Below are 13,067 nucleotides of genomic sequence, written 5' to 3'. Positions count from 1 at the left end.
ACCCCCAATAGCGCAAAAAACTGCACATTCCAGGGTGGCCTTTTGTTGTGGGCAGTCTGAGGTACACCTGTGCACTACTCATGATGTCAGATCAGCATCCTGATGTGGCACACCTGTGAGGTGGGATGGATTATCTCAATATGGCAGATGTGCCCACTACCACACATTTGGACTGATTTGTGACCACTGTTTGGGAGGGATGGTTATATTGTGTATCTGGAATGAATTTTAGGTCTCTACGTCCATCCCATGGGGAATGGGAGCAGTAACAAAGGTGTTGCGTTTATATTTTTGTTGAGTGTATATTGGTATAGTTATTCCACCGCACAGACCACCTGATGTGGAAGAGTCACCATCTCTTAAAAAGGCACTTTATCATAATCTTAATTAACATCTTGACAGCTTCTCATCTTGCAATAAAAGTAAAAATTTAATGAGCAGTGACTATGAAATACATCTTATTAACGTTCATGCTTTAATTTATTATTGCCATCAGTATATTTTTCACTGTATGAGAACAACAATGGCTCAAGAAAACCTCAGAAAGCGCTCTTAATGACATGTCTTTACACCAGTAGCACAACGAAAAAATAGACAGTCCCAAGCCCAGTGGGAACACAGACACTACATGTACACGGCTGTGCACCGGCCAGGACATCTGGCTTTGACCTTGACCAATGGAGAAGAGGGATCTCTGGGCTGGGATCCATGCATCACTCTCTGGTGACCACTGACCTCCAACAGTCGTTTTACTTAACTGCTCTCTGTGCAGTCGTCAGCATAGAGGGTATAACCTTTGTTCCAACATCAGCAAACTTTACTCCTCCTCTGTGACGGTTGGGGAGTGAAAGGGGGGGGAGACTTATGCTGGGCCACTGTCCGAAATCCTCCTTGGTGGCCATCCATTAATTTTCAGATCCATCTGTTTACAAGATGAACGCGCTGAATGTGATTTAAAGTACCATTACAAATTAAAACCATCCTCGCATATTACCATAAAATAGCTGCATTAGGGTGTCAGCGATAACAGATGGTCTTCGAATAATCAACACACGGACAGGAGGGGTGTTTGATTCAAGATGTCAGCGATGTAGCAAGCTGGAGTCTTTAGCTTTGATAGACAAACAACTGAGAATGGGACTTGATTGAAAAACATGAAGCGATGGACCTTTTTACAAGTGCATCTGTCAGATCACTGTTTGCGGGTTCGGTGATGGATTGAACTTGCTGACACGTCCCTGCCACGTAGCAGAATGTTTGAACACCTTGGCGAATGAGGAAGAGAATTGATCCCTTTCTGTGTCAAAATGTGAATACGTGTCTCTAGATTCAATGAATAGTTAATGTTAGTCACTTGGTAGACTTTTATAAAATGAATCACAGCAAAAATGGCAGCTTTCCGTTTCGTGATCTATCTGTAATGCGATGGCATCCGGTATTTAGAGTTTGTGTGTTTTTCCCTTTATCTAAGTTAACCAGTGCTCTTCCAGCGCCCTGAATATTCACCTATTAACAAAAGAAAGATCCAATCAATCATGCATTCATATAATCATGCACACAAGCAAACAGTTGATCACAACCTGAGGTCAGCTTCAGATAGTCATTATTCTACATTAATCTTTGCCCCTCTCTGAAAAGAGAGAGCCAAGATTTGATTAGCTATTCAGAAAATATTGTTTAGCTTTCTAATCATAGCTTTAGTGAATTTCTGAATTTGTAATTCACCCTGGCACAGCAGCACCTGCAGAACAAAAGTCCAGGGTCTCCATATTTTTATTCTCAGCACGTGTTTTAAAACTCAAATTAATTCTCATAAATGCTGCAAACTATTTTTCTATGATGCGTCTCCATTTCACCAGTCAAGTGAAACTGGAAACCTCCCAGTTACAAGTACAAACATCCATAAAAGCCTAACGCAGAAATACTGGCAGGTGCTGGGCCGGTATTACAGTAATGCTGGTTAAAACTATTCCATTTATGACATAACTGGCATTAAATTACAGTATTTAATAACTTCCACTCACTATCAGTACTCTATTTTACAAGCAATGCAGTATCTAAATATTTCATTTCCATGTGTCTTAACTTAAATGTGCAGTAAGTGTAACTCTGTGGTTCTGTCAGTGAACGTGTATATTTTTATTTCCATTTCTTTATGTGGGTAAAAATTCGACTGCTGCTCCCACACAGGTGACATAGATCTCGCTGTGGGTCCCTTCTCTCAGCTCGCTGTGGACTTGTTACTCTGATAGTGAGACCAAGGAAGGCGATGCCATGTTGCTTAAAAAGCTGAGAGAAGTGGTTAGAGAAGGAAGAAAACTACAGTGACCTTTAAACCTCAGCTCAGGGTCAGATGCTTTTCCTTGCAGGTTACAGGTTAGAGCCTAATCACATCATCAGTGCTGTGAGAGCTCAGTGGGATGTGACAACAGTGTAGGAGAAAATGTTCTTCGCAATCATTATCTTCACTCCCCCCTCCCGGAAAAAACATATTTTTTTGACCCAGGAGGATTTAAGTGTTTGTTAGTCTTGCCTTGTGTGCGTTATAGCAAGAGAAAGATGTTTTTGTTGTACAGTACACTCTAATATGCTCCTTCTGTCCATACCCTCGAGCTCTATCTGCAGCAGGTTCGTGTCTTGGCAACCACATACAATTACAGTAGCAGGGGGTCTGTGAAGCAGTGAGACCTGAACTGTGGGAGCTGAGATTTTATAACGGGAAGCCTTTGCTGTTCTTGGGTGTCATCAGGTTGGACTTTGCTGTCCATGCAACCACGTGTAGTAGTCAGTCCTCGTTGGCTATTTTTTTGTAGGACAATCTTTGCCAACAAGGATGTACTTTGTTTGGAAAACAACCACCTTCCTGCTTATATTGACACCAGCCGTGCTTGTGAGAAGATGCTATTGATTTAAGAGTGTATCAAAGTACCCATGTTAATCTACTGTGTTTACTAAAAAAAGATTTTATTCAATTCACAAAGTATGTGAAAAAAAGAGAAAAACTTCAGCACTTACTGTCCCTTCCCTCAGGTAGTCCCCCCCAGGATGTATCTCTAATGTACCATGACAACCTGTTATGCTCGACTCTACACGCCTGCAGCCAAACAGAAGGGTTCATTCCCCACCAGTGATCAGCAGCGAGCGGGCATCTGGGTGCGTCTCCCGCTGAATGAGTGTACCGCTACAGCAGCAACACGACAATACACACGTATGCATAATTAGGCGTCAGCATGCATGTGTTTATTAAATGGGCGCATATGTAAGTGTGTACTCGGGTGCTTCGGCTGAGGGCTTACTTGTCTCATACACGGGGATAAAGGCAGCGGTGCAGTGATGAGCTCCTAATCTGAGTGCATGTGATTGGTCCGGTGAGGCTGGAGAGATATGAGCGTTTGACTTGTTAAAAGGGATGTTCTTCACTTGGAGCTTCGTTGGCCCTGACATAACTGGGACATAATTCTCCTTGTCAAAACTAATAATCAATTCCCACTATGAGGATAATCTGACAGTAGACCCCCAGTGAGCGTGACGCAAGCTGTCCTCACTTCCCCATATATTATTAACAGCCACAACGGTTACCAGTAGCAACTGAGATAACCCCATGTAGCCCCTCTCCACAAGTCAGTAAACACTTGACAATGGGACTGATCTTCACTGTGGGCTTTGATGCTGGAGTTTGACGCTAATGACCAATAATACAGAGCGCCAGAGAGACTGCCTGTTTCTGCAAATTTGGCTAAAAATAAGGAAGTGTTCATTCCTCCGGGCTTTGTATGTGTGTCCAGACTAAATGACCTCTGAAGGTTTTGACTTATATCAGAACACTAGCCGTTCTTTTTATATGTTATTATGTTTTTTTGGATTTTTTTTTTGGGTGGATATATAACCTGTGTATGGTACAGTGACAGCAGGTGTCCCCCAGGGGGTGGCAAGATGAGCAACATCGTTCCTCAACTGGATGGAACATTAATAACATGAGGACCTGGGGAGAAAGCTCCATCTGGGCCAGGCTGGTGCAATGCTGAAGGGACAGGCCACTGACTCCACAAGTCTATAATCCCTCACATAGTGCACTGGAAGCCCACTGGGGCAAGTTGACAAACACGCAACTTTTCCAGATAATCGACACCCTTGAACGAAGTGACCTCCTCCTTCCAGTGTCACACTTGAAAAAGAAATAAAAAGCTCAATTTAATGGTGTTTGTTTGTCAGAACCTGACACTTTTGACTGCAAATGAGCTCTCATGAATAATCACATAATTATTTTGCGTGCCCTTCAGCCTTATTCCCTGGTAGGTGTTAAATAAATAACACTGAGCCGGATTCACTTTCAAGCAGGTGAAAATTATCCAAGTAGGGAGGCGAGGCAAGATAAAGGAACTAAAATTATTAAAAGGTCAGGTCACTACCACTCAAAAGGGGCAGTGATGCTCAATATTGTAGCAGTGCAGCTCAGTGACTTGTCATTTCCATTTTTTATCACCACCTCTTCTGTAAGTGCTTGTTAATCAATACACTAACAACAAGGATTCTCTCACTGTGGGAGCTTGAAGCACAGAAGCATGAAGTGTTTACACCAGCCCCTCTTCTTCACCCCGGTGTCTCAGTCTGTACTTTTTAAAAAATACAAAAATTATATCTTTGTCCAGCTTTGGTGGAAAACTTCTTTGGATTTCCTCATCTCGGTGTAAAAAAAACAAACAACTACTACAAAAAACCTCCCCCAAAAACCTGAGGTTGTATTCACATTTTACACTGCATTCAGCTAACATTTTTTATCTTAATGTCCAGGGTGTAATTTGTAGTTGCCGATAACGAAAGGTCTCAGTCTGACATTAAGGTTTTCAGGTATTGTACGCTGCTGGCCTTGGATAGGAAAAAAAGGGAAAGAATCTTCATTAATATAAAATGATTGCCTTGTCTGCTAGATGCTGCAGAGGAGTGGCTCCATTTCATATCCAAAGATCTTTCTGAGTTTCAGCTGTGGCTGACTAATCTTGTGAGGCCCACTGTCCATGCCTGTCTGGCCCCCCTTTGTAATTTAATGAAGATATTTTGGTGTCACTTCTTTTTTTTTTTTTTTTTTTTTTGAATTGACAAGAAAAAGGGACCTTGTTTATTACTTTATTTTGGCAAGTAATAAATGAACATGTTTCTTAATTTCATGTTATCAATTTGTTTTTGTTATTTCAGGAATCTTAAAAGGAAAGAATATTGGCCGTCAAGGTATGATGTGACAAATATTGCAGCTTTTCTATTATGATGTAACTCCTGCTTAAGTTTGTACTAAATAAATTAACTATCTTAACTATGTAAATACAAAAAAATACAATATAATTAAACTTGTACTAACTATTAAACTAGTTACAGGCAGAAAACATGAGTAACATAGGCTGTTGTCAGTAAGCTCTATATAAATGGCAGTCCAGTATAGAGCACTAGAAATAATGGGGAAAACACAAGGAAGGATCTGGGAACAAATTGGCAGAATAAACACTAAAGACAGCAGTGCAGCACAACAATGAACAAACATTATCCCAGACACTGAGAGCAATCATTGTAAAATGGAAACACAAGGCTAGCACAGCTAAACTTAATCAGGGATAAGACAAGGGAAGTAAAGCTGAATACAAAGCATAATAGACAAAAGACTACAAAAATAAAATGGGAACACAAAAAGGCCTAACACAGAAACAGACTCTTAATGAGAAACATTTTACATAAAAAAAAACAATTCATACAATATTCTATTTTTATTGTGTTTTTACAAGAAACCATCTTGAATCTACAATACTTTTTCTTGTAGATTCAAGATGGTTTTTTGTCCTCTTTTTAAACTTTATTTTAGTCACGATTGCTTTGGGTTTATTTATATATAAATATAAATGAATATGTTTCTTAATTTTAATTAATCAATTTGTTCATTATTTTGTTGTTTTATGAGTCATTAGCATTCATGATTTGCAACATTGAGGTATGTTGTGGCACATAATGCAGGTGCTCTATTAAGACATAATTACTACTAAAGTTTGTACTGACTTATTCATTATAAATACACAATATATAAATGCATGCTAACTAATAAACTAGATACTGTGAGAAAACATGACTAATATAGAGTGCTGTACTAATGTTGTCAGCAAGTTCTTTTTTTTTTTTTTTTTTTTTTTTTTTTGGTGTCACTTCTTTGTGGGAGGGCAGACACATGACTTTGATCGTAAATGAAGGTGAAGGTTAAAAGATCGAAACTGAGGAGCCACAAATGAGCTGCGTTGAATTAAGGGGCATCACAGTTCTGTCTCAGCAGACTTGTGATTTCCTGTCAGCTTTTTCCCCCTTTTTCTCTCCATGGAGCTGCCGATGCCTGATTGTTTTTCTCGACTGAGGTAATTCAAGTGCACTAGCCTGGAGCTTCCCTGACTTCTGTTTATTAGTCATTCATTTCTGAGATGCCTTGGGCAATGCGATCTGCAAATTTCTCTCCATTTAGGAGTTCTGCAGGCCAACTGGATCATCGTCCAGATGCCCAGCAGCACTGCACTACTGGGTTCTTAATAGTTAAACTTAGTTTTGTCATTTGAGAGTGGAGAAATTGTGTTTGAATATACTGTATGCCTTCATCTGAAGTGCTTATTAAAGCCTGAGTCAGACTTGAGATGGTAAATCTCACATTTGAAACGACTTTTGTATGTATAAGTAAAGTTCAGTAACAGAAGCTTTCTTAAGTAATAATAGCAAGTTCTCACAATTAAAAAAAAATATGTAGAAACTGTATATTTATCCTTTTACTTCAGCAAAAATGCAGAACTTTAATCAGTCAGTCATCCACCTCCTCTTATGTGGTCTAGCATAAAGTAGTGGATTTATATCTAAAGTTGAATTTTTATATGAAATTTGTAACTTTTAATGTGATATAATTCTGCAAACTAAATTTGTTAATCTCCTAATTTGGCTGATACTGACTGTGGCATTTTTACTTTTTGAACAAAAAAATCTTCACCAGAGAATAATGTGAGTACCACAAATATGTTGCTGCAAAATGAAGCAGATCCTGTCAGCTAGGCGAGGCAGGCGACCTGAGCTGCACTATGTCATGCACATTAACCTCACTCTTTTCGTGCCAAATCCCCCAAATTGGCAGTCTAATCAAGCCCCAGAATTTTCCTGTCGCTCCCTCTGACGCGTCAGTGCTGCACCTGCCCTGCATTGCATCCTGCTCTTTCAACCCCAGCATCCACCTGTTGGCTAAGGGGTTTGTTTACTCTTCACTCTCTATTTGCATCATATTTGTTATCTTCCCCTGTAAGAAAGCAGTCGTTTCAAACGTGAGCTGTCTGACTGAAATGCCACACATGTAGGACACATGCTCTCTGTACTGTCTCTGGATGTCATTTATACTGGGAGAGCGCAGGTAGTAGTATATCTGCTAGAACAGGTATCAGACGGACAAGGACTGTCTCTCAGAGGAGCATTTATAGATAAGTTTAAAACACGTTAGATGTTCTCACCATCCACACAGGAGGGTTTGTTGCGTGTCGTTCCGGCCACTTTCCCCGGTAAACAGGAGCACTTGACTGTCTGAGAGCGCTCCTCGATACGATTCTTGTTACAGCATCGGTGGGCAGCAATCACCTCGCACGTACCACCCTCTGGAGAGAGATTGAAAAGACACCCTGTCAGTAAATGTGAGATGTTAATAAGAAACGTTTAACAGTAAACTATCTGAAGCAACCATGTAATAAGTGTCCTTAACTCACTGCAGTTTGAACTTGAAATCACAAACGAGCAACAACAACGCAGATAAAAGATGGACATCCTGTATAGGGAGCTGCAATACAATCACTGGGTACTTCTACCATAAGTATATGAAGCAAATTAGCCCTCAAGGCATCTCAATAACGCCATCTAATTGCCTCTTACTTGGTGCTGACTGTTCTCACTTCATACCAATCAGCACATGATTGACTCTGATGCCAATACAATAAGCAATAGTACACTAAAGCAATAACTCCAAAGTATAGGTGACATCAGTCGTGACAACTGCTGAACAATAGGTCCCAGTCTGACAAAGGGGTATGTCTGTGGAAAGCGAAGGTGATAAGCACATATAGCAATAGTAGGCCAAAATAACAATAGGGAGGGTGAGGGGGTGATGGAGCTGAGGGACATCCTAAAATGAGTGAGACAGACAGAAAGAGAAAGCTAGAGGACAAGGTGTGTCTGGATACCAGGGACTTGGCATACCGGTGAGTAATGAGAGAGCCACTGAAAGTGCCCCCTTCACACAATTATAAAGCGTGGGGCTAATGCAGCCAGCAGAGCTGCAGGAGAGAGGCCCTCTATCACTGCTCTCCCTTTTCCTTACGCCCCAGGAAAAACTCTTTATCTTCTTTTGACAGGCACCACAACAGACACCAGCGTCCAGCAATTAAACTGGAGCTCATCCCAGGACAAGGGGAGAGGAGAGGAGAGTTTAACTTATTGTCTCCAATATCCAGAATAGAACAGATAGAGTGCAGAAAGAGAGGGAGACAACCAAATGCCACGTTTAATCTTGTCTGTGCATTATTTTTGTGGCGATATGGCTTTTTAAAGAGGACATCCTGCTGTGCTCAGACGATGCACTTGCTTCTGCTGGCATGACAATCACCGGTGTGTGCGTGTCTCTGGCCGGGCTGGTTGTGCAAATGTTTGAAATGGCTCGGGTCATGAATTACAGAACTGAGTTCCCAGCAGCCTAGACAAGTTTGGCAACAGTTTTCTTCTCCCATTCCCATCAATGTCTGCCTCGGCCAGACCAAAGGCCGATGAGATCTGGATTAAAAGGCAAACATTTGCAATCCTGCTGGACCGCGCTGTCGTGCAGAATTAATGTCACTCTCTCCGTGCTTGTTGTCTTGATATTTCTAGGCAGGAGGAAGCAGAACACAGACTATAAAAGTGAGGAGAACAATCCCTCGAGTCTGCTAAAACCCCAATCCTCACAATGTGTTGCCTTGTTGAATATTTTAGCGAGAGTTTCCTGACCTGCGGACTTACTTTTAAGTCAAAGCAGATCGCTAGACAAGAGAGGATTTAATGTTGCATCATAGAATATTGAATTGGCCTGAATCCCCACACCAATAATACGATACATGATCTGCAGGTTAGCGCTACCAGACTTCCAATGGAAAACCTCTGACAAGGTACTACCAAAGTAAACCCTAACATATTTGCATCTGTTATTTGAATGTGATGAGAATGATCTTGATCTGTGTCGCTGGACTTAGTTGTTCAGTGGAAGTAGAGTTAAAATTCATTGTTTCTCCACTTTGTGATTCTGTTAGGTAAGAAAATGGACCACTTATCCCAAATGGTAATACAGTTTCATTTAATCATGGAAGGGTGTAACTCAACCCCCGCCCAAAAAAACCAAACCAATACAAAACAAACAAACAAACAAGGTGAGGTAATGTTAGGATTAACTCTGGGTTTTCAGTATCATGTAGCTGGTTTACTTTACATCGCCATGGTAACTTGTGCTCTGCTCCAGCACAGATTAGGGATTAACAGGTCCAAAATCCCAACCTAAGGACTAAACAGTTCTTTAGAAAACAACGGCATCATCATTCCCGGAAGATCAATCCTAGCAAGAAGGTCTAAAGGATCTACAGTTTTTGTCTTCCCTGATGAGGATCAGTAATAAATACAGATTATTAGCAGGAACTCTATTCCCTGTGCATGTGTGAAAGGTTTTTTTCATGTTGACTTAATGTATGATCCTAAAACAGAAGTATTTTTACTTTTCGTCCTTAATTTAAATTTGCACGTAGATCCTACCCTTGAATTCTGTTTTTATAGATTATTTAGTCTTTACTTTCTCTCAGGCTGTTCAACATCACTGCAGCTGAAAGAATAAGAACTAAATCTGTAGGCCTATTATGCAGAATGGAATAACAATTTTAATCTGTAAAATTCAATCTGATAACCACCTTTTTGTGTCTGCTTATCCCAACTGCCAAGTGAAGCCAAATGAAAGACATCCTGTTGATGTTGAACTTTGCTTTTGTACAAGTTACAGTTCAGCTTAGGAAGTCAGCAGCAGCAGAGATTAAGTCGCATAATGAGATCATGAAGGCAGCTTTTATACAAATGGAATGTATATATAGTTATAGAGTATTTAAAAGTAGAATGGGAGGGAGAGCCTTCAGTTTTCAGGCCCCTCTTCTGTGGAACCAGCTTCCCGTTTGGATTCGGGAGACAGACACTATCTCTACTTTTAAGATTAGGCTTAAAACTTTCCTTTTTGCTAAAGCATATAGTTAGGGCTGGACCAGGTGACCCTGAATGTCCTGAAAAGCACCTTGAGGCGACTGTTGTTGTGATTTGGCGCTATACAAATAAAATTGAATTGAATTGAATATGGTTACTATTTAGCTGACTAAACAGACAGAGTGCCAATGAACCAGCAATTCTGGTCATAGATTAAAAAAAAACAGCTGGACGTGAACTGTTGCAGAGTGCCAATCTAAATGTTGTAAGCTGTCTTTGTAGACTTTAAACTGTCATACCCATGCAAGTCAGCTATAAACATACATACTTGGTTTTGAATGACCAATGAGGAAGTGCTGTATGATCATATTTTTACATTTTGTCTTTGGGATTGTTTAGAAAAGTCCAGCCCTGGACAGATGTTGGAAAGAATCATCTTGACAGCTGTTTCACCATGAGGGGAGGATGCATTAGAAACTTTTGCCCAATTAATTAGTTGATGAATTTTGAAGATATGTTAACTCAGATAAAAATCTGAGCATTATCAATTGCTTGTAATAGAAATCCATAGTGTAGTATATAACAGGCTTTTGGCTCTCACAGTTGTTTTGCACCTTCAGTAAAATAAATTAAAAAGTAATTGTTGTCTGGAAGGACAGTGCATTACTTTGATTTTTTCTTAATGCGGTACATAAAATATAGTATGACTGACAAAATTACCAGCAATACAGCGAAGGCATTTGATTGACAAAGCAAAGCAAAACAAAAAGGAAAGCAGACAAAAACAAAATGAAAACAACTGATGTTGGTGGAATATGGCTGTGTGTTTTAGACCTGTGAAAGAACATAAGACATTTAGTGTTTTATCTTTACCATATTCATTTCTAAGAGAACAGACTGAACAAACATCCCTAACATGCACACAAGCATGTTTTGGTGCGATTCCCAGCAGCATGATCGCGATGAAGCATCTGGTATGTGGAGGAAAGAGCAGCTTCATTACTCTTCTGGGCCAGTCACTAGTGCCACTTAGACAACAAATGGCCATTTGGACAAGCCATATTGCCATTCAGGTAACTAAGAGCTCAGAGTGAGGTTAACGACCATCTATTATCGTCACATAAATTTGGTGGTTTGTGTCTCAATGCATATATTGTGTGGTATTTCATAACAGATTTATTCTGCTCACGTGCACAGTAGTAATCAGTGTGTGTTCTGGTGCAATGTGGGATCAGAACAGCTTAAGACTGTGGTTGTGATGGATGCAGTGCTTGGAGCCTGTCAGGCAACTAAAGGGGTTAAAACAAACTGCAAAGATGGAGTGGGTGACGGTGCACTCTAGCCTTTGGTGAAGGAAGGTGAAGGGTATCGATGGGACCATTGACCGGTCATTTTTCTCTCGGCAGCCTACAGTGACAGCAGTCATTAAATGAGTGGATGAGGTGATTGTGCTTAAGGAAATCAATGCTTCATTGTTTTCAGCTTAGCCCAATGGCCAATTAGGAGGTGTTAATGAAGGAAGGCTGTAAAAAGTAGAGATATATATGAGAAGTAGGAATGAGAGTGCAAGATAAGAAGGCATAGATCATATCAGATATTTCCTCTGGTTATCAAAGTTTATGTTTGTGGAAACCACTCTGAACTTAACTATAAAATAACTTTTTACAGATATACAGTATGAATGCACCAAGTTAGTACATCAGATATTCTTTTCAGCGAGAAGCTATAGTTTAGAGATTGACTCCTACTGTGTATTCTGTGTTATAAGTCATGAGCAGCCTTAATGCTTCTAAAATAACTAATGTCTTTAAGACTATATTGGAGTATGGTGTTTAGTGTTAATCAAGCCTAAACCTTTTCATTAGTCTGGTTTAACCTGAGTTTCTAATGCTTGTGTAATGTTACAGTGCCAGAAATAATCCACAAGTAAAAACCGGTCAAAACTGACTCCCTGTTTACTTTCTGCAGAAATGGACTGTGGGTTGCATCATCTGTCAAACAGCATAAAATTACTCCTGTCACAGATGAAGACCTCAAGCTTACTGCTGGAGGAAATAATTTTTACTATCTCATATCGTCTGTTATGAGATATTGTAATTATTTCCCTGATGGACGAATTAATAATTGGGGATTATAAGTTGTACTTTATTAGTTATATTTCATGTTCAATTTCAGAAGAGAAAAGACTTTAAGGATGGGTACTCTCTTCTAAAAACAGATGGTTTAGAGGGCGCATGGCTGTCTGATATAAGCCAAAAAAGACATATAAATCAATCACATTTTGTTATCTTAGGCTGAATGGTAATAAATTATTTAATGGTATAAATCTAGGTATTTTTCTACCAAGTAGAGTTTTTTTGTCCATTTTGGTGGGAACTCAAAGCCATATGTGAGATGCAACAATCTTTAAGACAGGGAAACATTAAAAAAGGAAAAACAAACTTTCCTCTAGGTTTGTGGACCATTCAGGTGCCGAGTTTGCAGCAGTGAAACGGTGTCTTCCCAAAGTCAGGATATCGATGCAAATCAGCCAAATCATATTTTTGTCTTTTCAGTGCTCCCTATTCTGTTCTTTATTCATATTCTTACTCTCTTCTTTCAAACTAAATACATGTCATTTTTAATTCAGGGCACAAAATATACTAAATGTTGTTTTCCACAGCAGCAACTGTAACATTAGCTAGTTGGGTCCATACAGGCAGCTTTCGTTTGGGGGTGTTTGTAACAGTCTGTTATGTGGCATGTACAACACAGGGTTACAAGCAGCTGAAAATGTCCACATGTCTAAGCTTTTTGAACAGGTGGTGTCGAAAATT

The 13,067-nt window shown here is 39.9% G+C and overlaps 1 protein-coding gene across 5 annotated transcripts in view; it reads right to left on the bottom strand.

Moving 5' to 3' along the window:
* tafa1b (TAFA chemokine like family member 1b) overlaps positions 1-13,067 on the bottom strand; it is a 125,547-nt gene that overhangs the window by 16,664 nt on the left and 95,816 nt on the right. For all 5 annotated transcript variants that reach the window (XM_082532690.1, XM_082532693.1, XM_082532689.1 and 2 more), the window contains exon 3: positions 7,509-7,649. In XM_082532690.1, the coding sequence (XP_082388816.1) occupies positions 7,509-7,649 (141 nt within the window). The remainder of the gene's footprint in view (positions 1-7,508; positions 7,650-13,067) is intronic.

The sequence above is a fragment of the Aulonocara stuartgranti genome, assembly GCF_965226115.1.
Source record: "Aulonocara stuartgranti genome assembly, chromosome: 5".
Taxonomy (NCBI): Eukaryota; Metazoa; Chordata; class Actinopteri; order Cichliformes; family Cichlidae; genus Aulonocara; species Aulonocara stuartgranti.
This window is presented reverse-complemented; position numbering and strand designations above follow the sequence as displayed.